The following is an 11835-nucleotide window of genomic DNA, read 5'->3' as shown; positions in this document are numbered from 1 at the left end:
AAATAACAAAAAAAACAATACTCGTTTTGGAACAATGATATATATTTGTGGAAAAATAAGCAAAAGCACTCATCTACTAATGTATTCATTCAAACAATATTTACTGAGCACCTACTATGTTTCAAATCCTGTGTGCAAGGCACTGAGAATACCAGAAAGACTACAGCATGGTACTGTTTCCATGTAGCTCACAATCTTGAGTGAGCAGGGCATCTGAGGAGCCTGGGACATATCCTTGGGTGCCTCTCATGGTGGGGCTTGATAGCCACAGCCCATGCAGAAGAGCCACATCAGTCTTCAGTGATGGAGACCAGGGAGCTTTTGAAGCAGGGAACTTTTGGTCATTTCTCATTTGAAAGACCTTGGCTAACCACAAGGAATCTGCATTTTAATAATATTTTGAATGGATTGATAAAACAGGAACAGATGGTTAAAGTTTGTCATTTTAGGGAAAATAATGAAATATTGCACTGCTTAATCTGTCTCTTTTTCACACTCTTCTCTATCCCCTCCCCACCTCGAAGATATTCAGATGCAGCAAAATTTAAAGCAAATTACTAATAATATCTTCTTAGTCACTTAGGTCTCTTACCTGAAAGGACCCTAACTTTGTCAGCCAGCTCTGTGTAACCTACTCTGTTAGCTCTTTACTCTAGCGTTGCCTCCTGAGAGGAGGCTTCCAAAAAGGTGTTGCTTTGGGGGAACATAATGGGTGGAGGTGAAGTGAGACTAGCTTGTGCGTCTCTCTGCCATAAAGAAAACTAGTTTTGTAGATGCTTTATTTTTATTTTATTATTTATGTATTATAGTCACAGAGAGAGAGAGAGAGAGAGAGAGAGGCAGAGACACAGGCAGAGGGAGAAGCAGGCTCCATGCACCGGGAGCCCAACATGGGATTCGATCCCAGGTCTCCAGGATCGCGCCCTGGGCCAAAGGCAGGCGCCAAACCGCTGCGCCACCCAGGGATCCCTGTAGATGCTTTATTAACCAGAGTAGACTCACTCCTAGAGGATCCCAGTGAGGCAGAGATGTTGGGTAACAGGTGTTTCTGAGCGTCCTATCCACCTGCCCTTGGGCTGCTTATGGCCATAAGCCCCAACTGCAGGCACCGCCTGAAGAGAAGGCAGAATGGTCACCACTATCACCTCTACTCTTAGATTCACCTCTTTAGTCATTGTATTTCTCTGAAATTTCCCCACCATTCTGCTTGGATAAAGTATCAGATGAGATCAACCACTGGTAAGAGGAAGTGAGTGCTGCTCTGGCACCATGGCCAGAAACTCTTGGGAGACTGAGCATCATGTACCACTTGCCTACCGCTCACTGACTTCAGTAGCAAAAGCCTCCAGAATGCTCCTGGATAAACATCATCTTTGTGGCCACACATTGTTTTATGAGCTGAGTCATCAGACTGGCTGACTCCTTAAATGCTGCTATCTGATTCTCCAGGCAGCAGAAAAAATGGGAGAAGATATGAAGTGTAGCTCATTGAGCTCTGCAGAGAGGGCCGATATCATTGGCCAAAAGTGATGAGTGGATTTATCATTATGGAGTTTGCTTATGGTAAAAACTTGATTAACATAAGTTTCATTTAAGTGAAAAAGATGATGCTGTCTGCATGCCTTGTATGTTATATACAAAATCTGTTTGGTTATGGGCTATTTTTAATAGCCACCCATCTTCAAGGACATTCCTGCTGAAGACTTGATCCCTTCTTCAGCCAGCAAGTTGCAATTTATCATCTTAGGTAATAAGTTCAGTCCAAAAGTAATAGTGACATGTTAAGTCAAACTGTTTGCAGAATTGTTTTTTTAGATAAGAAAGCATGTTCATCTTTTACATAGCTACTTAGTAAGATGTATCAATGCATTTTTAAAAAGATTTTATTTATTTATTCATGAGAGACACACACACACACACAGAGGCAGAGGCATAGGCAGAGGGAGAATCAGGCTGATGCGGAACTCGATTCCAGGACTCCACGATCACACCCTGAGCCAAAGGCAGACGCTCAACTGTTGAGCCACCCAGGTGTCCCTCAATGCATTTTAAAGTCAATGTGCCTATATCAAGGAAATTTACTCTTATTAACTCAGATTTCTGAATTTGGAGACTTGTGACTTGCTGAAGTAAATTTCTCAGTTCTCTTTCCAACCCATTGCATCATAGTCTCAGGAAACATACAAGTAGATCATTCCCCAAGAGTTTATGTTGACTTCCTGTTAGGTGATAGGCATTGTTAGTCTCTGTGTGTGGTAAAAATAAACAAAGAGCAATCTTTGCCACTGAAGAAGGAAACAGATGTTTGTGCAAGGCAGACACATTTGGTCTCTTCGAAGAAGGTGGGATGAGTAGGTGCTACAGGAAAGGCCCTCATGGGAAAGCAAAATCCCCTTTAGCCAAAGACAGTTGGGGAAGCAATCCTGGGGAGATTGGTTCTTGGAAAGTGAGGAGGGTCCATGAGTTTCAAGAGAGGAGAATACACAGGTTGAGGGATACTGTATGCAAAGGCCCACCCAGAGCCAGGAAAGGGCATCTGCTTGTATCTGGAGTTGGGATGGCCCTAGAGATTTCTGGGAGAGCAATTTCTGGGAGGTAACAGGGTCAGAAACCAGACCTTTTGAGAGTCAGATGAATTACATTGAAATAATCCAGAGTGGATGATTCTTCTTCAAAGTCTAGATAGAGGAGGAAGAGGGGGAATGGTGGATGAGAGTACCAACAGAGCAGATGTTCCTGGAAGGAACCTGTGGAGCAGAACCAGGTGAAAAAGGAGTGCAGGTAGCAACAATGGTGCAGTGAGTTCCTGAGGATCCTGATAAGGAGCAGACAGTAAAGCTGGGTGGTGGTGAAAACATAAGGAAGTGGATGGAGAGGAGGGGAGGCAGGGCACCGAGGGTCCTGACTTTCAGAAGCAAGCTGGAGGTTGGCTCACATGCTGAGAGGGGTGTGTATATGTGGGGTGAGAGTGGACAGAGCACTAAGAAGGGCTCAGAGCAGATGCTGTGGGTACAGGAGAGCAGGTGTATATCCCTCCTGAAGGCCAATTCTCTATGACGTGCTCTACACTCTTTTGCTTCAGCTCAAGAAAACAATCTAAATTTAGTATAAAGAGAAAGATTGTCGAGTCTGGGACTTACCAGATGCCCTTCTTCTCACCTTGGCTCCTTTTCTTTTCTCTTTAAAGTTGGGATTAATGCATTCCTATCCCCGAGTTGTGGGGTGTAGTTGCTGATTGGGACTGTCTTCGTCTGGGGGAAGCTGTCACCTAGGGTGAATTCAGACTGAGAATAAGAGAGTAAGCTTTAGGAAAACCAGTCCTTATGCTGAGACTGTGATCATGTACATCAGCCAATGGGGTGGAACTAGGAGGTGAAATAAGAGCTGTAAGGTTGTTCAGAAAGTCTGTATTACTTGGATCACTTACTAGATAGCTCCCTGGAGAAAGCTTTGTGGGAATGTGGCTTCATTCTGTTGTGACAGTCCATGGTGGTACTGGGCAGAGGTCTTTCTGGAACAGTTAGCTGCATAAATAAGGGTCTCTCTTTTATTATGTTCTTGAACTACCCCGAACCTCAATGTATCTAACCATTGAGAAACTCAATTATTTACAGAATATTTTCCCAGGACAAGAGTGGGCAGCCTTTGTTTGTGGGAAGAGTCTATAGGGAAGGAGTTAGAAGTCCATGGCAAATTGAGCTTAGTCAGGCCTGGGAGGAGGAACCAATCATAAAGGGCATTATGAAGAGTCAACAAGATCTGTTGATTACCAGGATATTCTTGTATTAATCTTGCTTCCTATTCAACAGGTATGTGTCAGATGTTAGGTGAGGTGCTGAGGAACCAAAAAGATGACTTTAGTCTGGAGCTTGCCTTTTGGGAACTGTCAGTCTTATGAGAGAAATAAGGCACAAACGCACAGAATTGGAATCCTAGCCCAAAGGGGGAAGGATCCAGTCTGCTAGCTGCAGGATCAGGCGAACTTTCCTGGAAGTACACCGATCTGGGCTTTGAAGAGTGGGCTTGTTCAAGAATGATATTGAGGAATGGACAACACTGGGTTTTGGCTTGGAAGTGCTGGTAACAGAGATGGATGAGTCTGCTGGGATTAGGGCTGGGAACACAATGTGGTACAGATGTAGGCGGAAAGGAGAAGTCCTGTAGTTAGTTGCCAGGATTTTACTGGTCTTTGGCGAATGGCTGACCTAGAGTCACAAGGTGATATTTGCAGAAGGAAGAGGGAACAGATTTTTGAGGGAGGAGAGAAAGGAGGAAAGTTTTGGGACAGAGCCAGAAAATCCGTGCAGCCTGTAAGGCAAAAGGGACTTAGGAACAGCAGTGACCTAGATCCAGCCTAGGGCAGGATCTAGGATCCCGGTGAGGAAGTGCCTCCTTACTAGGAAGCCTACTGTGATTGTTTAGACTCCAAACATCTACCGCATAGGCCAACTCTGCGAAACAAGAAATGGAAGGGGCGGCAGGACTTTGGGCTGGAAGGCATCCCAGAGACGAAGGGCAGAGCCAGCGGCCTCAGTACGCTCCACCCGGTTCTCCCGCCGCTGCGACTTCACCACCTTTTCGGGTCTGGCGATACGCAGGGTGGTTCCAGGGACCTTTCCGGGGATGGGCCGTGACCACGCTGTGGGTGACACTGGGATGGGTCCGAAAACAGCATCCTTCCCTTGTCGGACAGGGGTCTCGCGGCGATCTCCGTGCGCCTGGCGGGAGGCACGGGAGGAGCAAGACTCGAAGGGCCTGCGGCCTCCCACCTGCCCCGCCCGCCCGTTCCAGCGCTTGCTACCGCGGAGGGCGGGGGTCCGCCGCGCAGCTAAGCCTGACCCCCGCCCCGCGGGGCCGTCCAATCACCTCTCGCGGATTTCCCTCCGCTGGCGCGCGGCGGCGGCGGCGCGTGGGCTCGCGGGCTCGCGCGCGGGCTCGGGCGGCGCGAGCCCGGGCAGCGCGAGCCCCCGCGCGCCGGGGAGTGGCGCATGCGCGGCCGCCCTGCGAGCCCGCTGAGGCGAGCCGGACCGCGGCGGCGCCGGGAGCCGAGCAGCGGAGCTGTGAGGGGCCGAGCGGCGGCGCGGGAGCAGCGGCGGCGGACAGGTGGAGAGCCCTCGGCCGCGCCGCCCGGGACTGCTGGGCCGCCCGCAGAGCCTCGCGGTCCGGACGTGGCGGCGGCGGCGGCGGCGGCGGCGGCGGCGGCGTCGTCGTCCCGGACGGCCTGTGAGGGATGCGCCGCCCACTGCCCCGCGCCGCCTGACCGCCCCCGCTTCGGCTTGCGGTGCGCCACAGCCGGGCCCGCGGCCGACCCCGCCGCGCTGTCGCCCGGCCGCCGCGCCCGCGGGGCCGCGCCCGGCCCGGCCATGTGGACCCCCACGGAGGAGGAGAAATACGGCGTAGGTAGGTGAGGCTCCGGCCTGGCCGCAGCGGGGGTCCCGGGGACGCGCCCGTGCTCTCGGCCCCGTCGCGGCCCCGCCTCGATTCGCGCCCGCGCGCCCCCGCCCCTGCCCGCAGGCTGCGCGGCCTCGGCGCGGGGCGAGCGCGGGGCGAGCGCGGGGCGGGGGCGGGGGCGGGGGCGGGGGCGGCGCGGGCGGGGCGCGGGGCGCGGGGCGCGGGGGGCGGGGAGGGCGGCAGGGGGCGCTGGCGGCGCGGCCTCGGCAGGTGCGGCCCGCGGGCGGGGCCCCTGTGACCGCGCGAGCTCTCTGGCGTGGGGCACAAGGCGGTTTTACCTAAGAAGCCAAATCCGGGGCTTGTTTTTTCCGCTCTCAATTTTAATGAGTTTCTGCACCTGAGTTGATGAGCCCGATGACTGTTTATTTTTGGACTGGAAGCTTTCAGATAAAAGGACAAAAACAAAACAAAACAAAAAAATAAACCACGTTGACATCATTTTTCTCCAGTCCAAATTTTTGCAGACATTTGACCGCAAATGTTTGATCTGTTTTAATTTGTTTTGCCTTCAGGATTAGAAATAATTACCTTACAATGAGAAGTGTTTTTGGACATGTCTCAGCGTTAAGTTCAGTATGTATTATGGTCACAGTTTTGTTAAAACAACAACAAAACAGCAGCCAAGACCTGTTTTCAGATGAGACTGTTAGTCCTCTTTAGAATCTTCTTTTTTTATCTGTTAACTCTAGAAACTAAATAATTCTTGTAACATTACACTTGTGTAAAAGGAACGTTCAGTAATTTAAGGGATTGGACGTCAGTTTTCCTTTTACAATGTTCGTGTTTTGTGGCAATAACATGATAGAAAGGTTCAGCCACATTGCATTATTGTAAGTCATCGGTCATCTTGTTGAGTCAAAAACAGATTTAAAATGTTGAACGTACAGATTCCTCTCCCTCTCAAGCTTGTAATGGAAAGCTATAGATGAGGAATCTCTCCAAACATAGACTTTTATTTCCCTTTTTAAAACTGCAGTTCAATCAAGATTTAGCTCACAATGCACTACGAAATAACTTTTCAAACTGACAGTAGTTACAGACATTTAGGAATAACATCAGGCAAGTTATCATGTGAAAATTGAATTTATTTAAATTTAAGGACCTGCAGAGAGATCTATGCTGGTAGACAACCATGTTTTGAAAGGTAACTTTCTGAAGTTCTTAATGAGCTGTGCAATAATGGCAGGATAACATGCTAGGACGGAAGTGATAAAAGGAGTCCTAGAGCTTGAGTCACTGTTGAGAAGGAATTGGGAAATGGTGCTCAGAGCCCGGATTCACCTTTGGGGACATTTTACCCTTTCTCTTAGAGCATTCTCTAAATACTATATAGATACCATGAAGTGAAGGATTGATGGCTTATCTTCTCCATAACTTGCTTTCAGAACTGCTGAACTGTAATAGCAAATAATTGATATGAAAGTGGTCAACTGTTCAGTGGCATCTAAGTGATAATTCCTTCTGGGGAAGAACCCTTGAGAAGGGAGTTAGCCAAATTCTGAGTCTTGGCCTCTTTTTACTGGCGTTGTGGGCAAGTTATTTAACATCGTTTTCTTAATGTGTAAATAGGGGCTAGTATTTACCTATAGGGTCGTAAAAATCAAATGAGAGCATACCAAGAGCTTAATAAATGTTAATTTCTTCTTTTCCCTTTAGTATTTAGAGTAATAATAACACTAGGTATTTCTGTTTCCTCTGGTGTGTTAGTTCTTAGAAGGAGGCAGTGCAAGGTAATCAAGATAGGTATATGTAAATCTCAAAGCACTAAGATTTGGTGTGTGATATAATGGGAAGATGGAATAAAATTTTTGTATTCTGAGGACTATGGGTTTAGTTTTAGAAAAATGGTTATTTCCCAGGAAGGGGCACAACATTGGGTACAGGGCAGGACCTAAATGCTTGGTAAATGAGAGAGACTGTTATTCGGAAGACATTGACAGCAGTGACTTAGTGTAATTTAGATGCCTTTTCTGCCAAACAAGGCATCTTTTTTCCTATTTCTCTCATAGCTTTCTTCTACTGTCTCTTCCTCAGTTATGATCTGAAACATTGTTCAAAATTTAGGGTACATCTCTTTCCATAAGCATGTTAGGGCTACACTCCTAGGTCTTTTATTTAATAAAATGCAGTTTAGCTATAAAGTAGTTTAAATATTGCACTTACAATAAGAAAACCAGTTAATCAAAAATAGTATTCTAGCTGCATTATTTAATTGCTAGCTTGAAAAATCTGTTACCACTATTCCTATGAGAAAATATTTTGAGTTTCAACTTTGATTTTTATGACCAGTGTGGAGCACAAGTTTCTATCTCTGCTTGCTAATTCATAATCCTTATAGCAGGGAGGGAAAACTTGTACCTACTTCCTACTAATTTGGAGAAATTGCCTGGATGTTAGGGAAGGAGTCCCCTGTTGCAGCAGTGCAAAGGAGTTTTTTTTTTTTTCCACTGCAGCTGTTCATCTGTATTTGACATTGGTAAGGTGTTTGAGATCCTGTAGAAACATCTTACTAGTTTTTATTTTTTTAAAAATACAGAAATTCTGCACAGCATTTTCAAATTATTTGATTTATCCACTTTGAAGTAGGTATCTGAGCTTCCATTTTTATTGTAATATTCTGTGGTTGACTTTAGAGGAAGGAGAGGAAACTGTCCTTTTTTGAGGTTTAGTTGTGGGGCGGTCAGCATGCTGCTAGGAATTCTCACTTACGTTACAACATGTAGATTTGTAGAGCAGATCTAACTGGATCTCAGGGGTTGTTAGTCTTTTTTTGTCCTTCATAAATGGAATACGCGCCTTTATTTTCTTTTTGGCAATGGGCAATATTTTGTGATATACTTGACTTTCTTGCTATCCTTCTCTAATATTAAAGGGGCTGTTTTTTAACTGAATCCTTTAGCCCATGTTCTGGGGCTCTCTTTCCCTCTCAGGTTCTCTGCTCTGCTTTTGTTGCCATTTATGCTTGGAAAGCCCTGCATCTTTCATTCTTTACCTTTCCAAGAAGCTTCCTGTTCTAAAGTGCATTAGGTGAGAACAGTCCAACAATTTTTGTGAAACACTTGTCTTTTCCCGTACTGATGGCACCCAAACTACCAAATATAGAAACCGAAGACCAAGAAAGTGTTTTTCTCATCCTCTAATCACCGAAGCAGTAGTAGCAGCAGCAACCACCAATAACAAAACAAGGATGTTTATAATTAACTTCTAAAATAGAATAGCAGCAAAATTTTAGTACATGTGTACTTGTTTGGCATTTTAGGAGTGGAAGCTTGCCTTAGGTTGTCATTTGTTATATGTCATAAGGCAATTTGTTATTATGTCATATTGTCATAAGGCAATTTTTAAAAAATAACTCAGGGCATTTGTTGCTGATTTCCTAATCTACACTTAGTAAACCATGACAATTTTTCCTCATTATTAACCAGAATAACTTATATTTTAGTTTTGTAATGTTTTGTTTATGTAATTAAAAATGATTTGTTATATTTATTTTTATCTAATTTAAAAAGTAATTTAGATTTTCTGCCTTACTTTTACCAGATTTCCTTTTGCTTGATTTTCCCCAGGTAAGGAAAAAAAGCACTTTAAAAAAGAAGCCCTGAGTCCTTAAAAGAAATTTAGCTTGTGAAGATCCCGTAGTGCAGAGACAGCTGAAACTGGGGAGGGAATAGATTGATGAAACCAAATTGGAAAGAACCAGTGATCACAGAATTTTAGTAAATCTGTTGGTAAATAGGAAACAACTTACTAAAATAGTGTGAAGGCAGTAGGCTTTTTAGTTACTTGTTTCACAAGGGAATCCCAGTCTTTGAAGCTTCCGAAAGGGCCCCAGTCCCTTTCAGAGTTTAGTAAAGGCATCCACTAGAGTAGAGAAGATGTCATATACCCAAGACTTTATTTTGTTCTGAAAAGTGAGGCTGTGCTTGATCTTTAATGATTGGGGTTTAGTGTTTACAGGAACTTCCAAGTCATTATTCTACTATAATATCACCTCTCCTCTCTTATTAAAACTGATGAGAAACTTTAACTGAGACAAGTTAGGTGACTGATCTAAGTAATTTAAGCCAGTAACTGCTGAGTTGAGATTTGAACGTAGGATTTTGGGACTCTAAGCCACAGCTGCTTTCATTATATCATGTTGTTTCTGAAAGGAATTTGTTGGTGGTGTATGTCTCTGGCTCAAAAGATAAGGCATTCTCTACAGACTTTTCCATTTAAATTTGATAGTTACACTTAAGGAATTTTATTTCTATATTAAACATTTTTATAAGCCTACATGGTATTTATTGTTCTTCTAATTATAATAATTTGCATTGGTAATGAGTACATATTCAGAGCATGACGAGTCAGAAGGCAGGTTTTTAAACAGCCCTGAACAGTATGTTGGGTTGTATTGCCTTTTCTTAAGACACTGTTGTTTGAGGGGAAAGAAGGTGAATTTAGCAAATACTTATTGAGTGCCTCCTCAAACCAAGAGGTCTTTGTTTTGACCTGTCATTCTGTAAAGCAAACAGGAAATAACCAACAGGAAATTATCAACATTTTAAATAGAAAAGTCATTATGCAGCAATATTCTGTAGTCTACTCAAATGTTACAGTTCATTTTATCATGCATTGTTACAAGAGAATGTGCTGTGGAAACATTAAGTTAAATTATAAACATGACACCTTTTTCTATTTAGCGTTTTTAGACACATTTGAAAGCATAGCGGTCTCAAAATAATGATCATTGAGATTGAAAGTACTTTATACCATATTTTTACATTGGTGCTGAATTTTAATTTTTAATAGTTTATATTTTGAACTTTTTTTTTTTGAATTCTGTGTCTTTATTCTTGATGATTTATTCTGTGTCTTGGGAAAATTTTCCCAATGTGTAAGCATTATAGAGTATGCTATATTAGGGTTTTAATTCCAATGTTATGCTTTTACTCTAATGAATAAACTTGTTTATGATTATGCTCTCAACTCTTGCATAACCCTTCTTGACAGATTTTGTATGGAGAAGTAAGATTTTTTTTTTTCACATAAAGCCTCTAGGAACTTAAAACATTTTTCATAAATACGTTGTCAAATTATTTTAGCTGTGGTCCAGGTATTTGCAGTTGATTTGCTATATAACACATTAGGATACTCTAGTAGAGATAATTACAGTGTTGGGAAATGTTATTCAGAAGCTTCCTGTTTTCCTACTTTTCTTTAATGGAATAAAATCCCAACCTCCTGTTTCCATCTGTTTCTCTTTCTCTCTTCAAAACTCATTCATGAGCTCTTACTCATTGGTGAATGAGAAACAAGATTGTTGGGGGAATTAACGTATGATGAATGAAGAACTTTAAATTATAGACTTAGTATCATACCTCAGATGTGCATTTGGCCTTTATTCAGATACATCTAGTGATAGTGCCCTTACCACTTTTTGGGACAGCTCCATTTTATTTAGACAGCTATGATTTGAACATCTTCCTTAGTGAATATACTCTGTAATTTCTTATAAGTCCACGTCCTGTGCTTACATTTGAATAATTTGCGTCATAGCCCTTCAGTAATTCATAGCATGTTAGAATTGTAAGGGATCTTAAAGATACTTGGTTTAAGGTTCTAGAACTAAATAAGTCTAGTGGAATAGCTAACATTCATTAAGTGTTTACTCTATGCCCAGCACTTTCATGTTACGGCTCAAATTAGCTTTTTTAGTTTCATCTGCAGACCTGCTTGTACTTTACACTTTAGCCAAACTGAACTTTCCCCAAGTCTTCCAGGTCTCTAATTATACCAGTGCTGCCATGTGCCAGTACTGCTTGTCACCTATTAAACTCTTCTTATTTTTACTGCATCATGTCTTGTTCATGTTATTCCTTTTACGTGGGGTCTTTTTCCTTTTCCACATCTCAAGTTTTTCCTGCCTGGCAAGGTTCCTTTCATATATTGTTATCTTTGTAAGTCTTTTTCTAGACCCTTGACCCTCTCTTTCTCCAGCCAGATAGATTTTATTCTTTTAAAATTCACGGAACCTTGTACTTTGCAGTGGTATATTTCTCTTCTTCCGCTAGACTAGTATCTTTCCAACTTTTGACTGTGCTTTACAATAAGAAATAGATTTAAAGTTGCTATCTCTTTTGTGTGTATGTGTATCTATATATGCATATATACAAGGATATGAAAAAGTTAAACAAAAGTTTAATGATATAGGACTCTGTACAGTGTACTCTGATATTTTCTATTAATTTCTATTTCACTAAGAAATATTGGTGGTACCTCACTGAATGGACTTTGTGACCCATTGTTGAAAAAATGCTGCTTTAGGCTATAAACTGTTAAAAGTAGGGATTGTTATATTTTTAGTTGTATTTTTGGTGGACGTAACTCAGTGCCAGGCATGTA

At 43.1% G+C, this 11835-nt stretch overlaps 1 protein-coding gene and 1 long non-coding RNA gene across 34 annotated transcripts in view; one reads left to right on the top strand and one right to left on the bottom strand.

Annotated features, from left to right (window-relative positions):
• Positions 1 to 3436: 3436 nt before the first annotated feature.
• On the bottom strand, positions 3437 to 4002 carry LOC112913248 (uncharacterized). The gene is made up of 3 exons (XR_003233649.2): positions 3921 to 4002; positions 3771 to 3835; positions 3437 to 3524 (listed from the first exon to the last, which is right to left on the bottom strand). It is a non-coding gene; the product is annotated as an uncharacterized lncRNA (long non-coding RNA).
• A 1012-nt stretch (positions 4003 to 5014) lies between these two features.
• DOCK3 (dedicator of cytokinesis 3) overlaps positions 5015 to 11835 on the top strand; it is a 523288-nt gene continuing 516467 nt past the window's right edge. For 31 of the 33 annotated variants that reach the window (XM_072720928.1, XM_072720921.1, XM_072720923.1 and 28 more), the window contains exon 1: positions 5225 to 5400. In XM_072720928.1, the coding sequence (XP_072577029.1) occupies positions 5364 to 5400 (37 nt within the window). In that variant the 5' untranslated portion in view covers positions 5225 to 5363. Of the gene's footprint in view, positions 5401 to 11835 lie in introns of all 33 variants that reach the window. The other 2 variants (XM_072720925.1, XM_072720919.1) reach the window with 2 other exon arrangements.

Source organism: Vulpes vulpes, chromosome 9, assembly GCF_048418805.1.
Source record: "Vulpes vulpes isolate BD-2025 chromosome 9, VulVul3, whole genome shotgun sequence".
In the NCBI taxonomy this organism is placed as follows: Eukaryota; Metazoa; Chordata; class Mammalia; order Carnivora; family Canidae; genus Vulpes; species Vulpes vulpes.
Note: the sequence above shows the minus strand (reverse complement) of the source record. Positions and strands in the feature narration are given on the sequence as shown.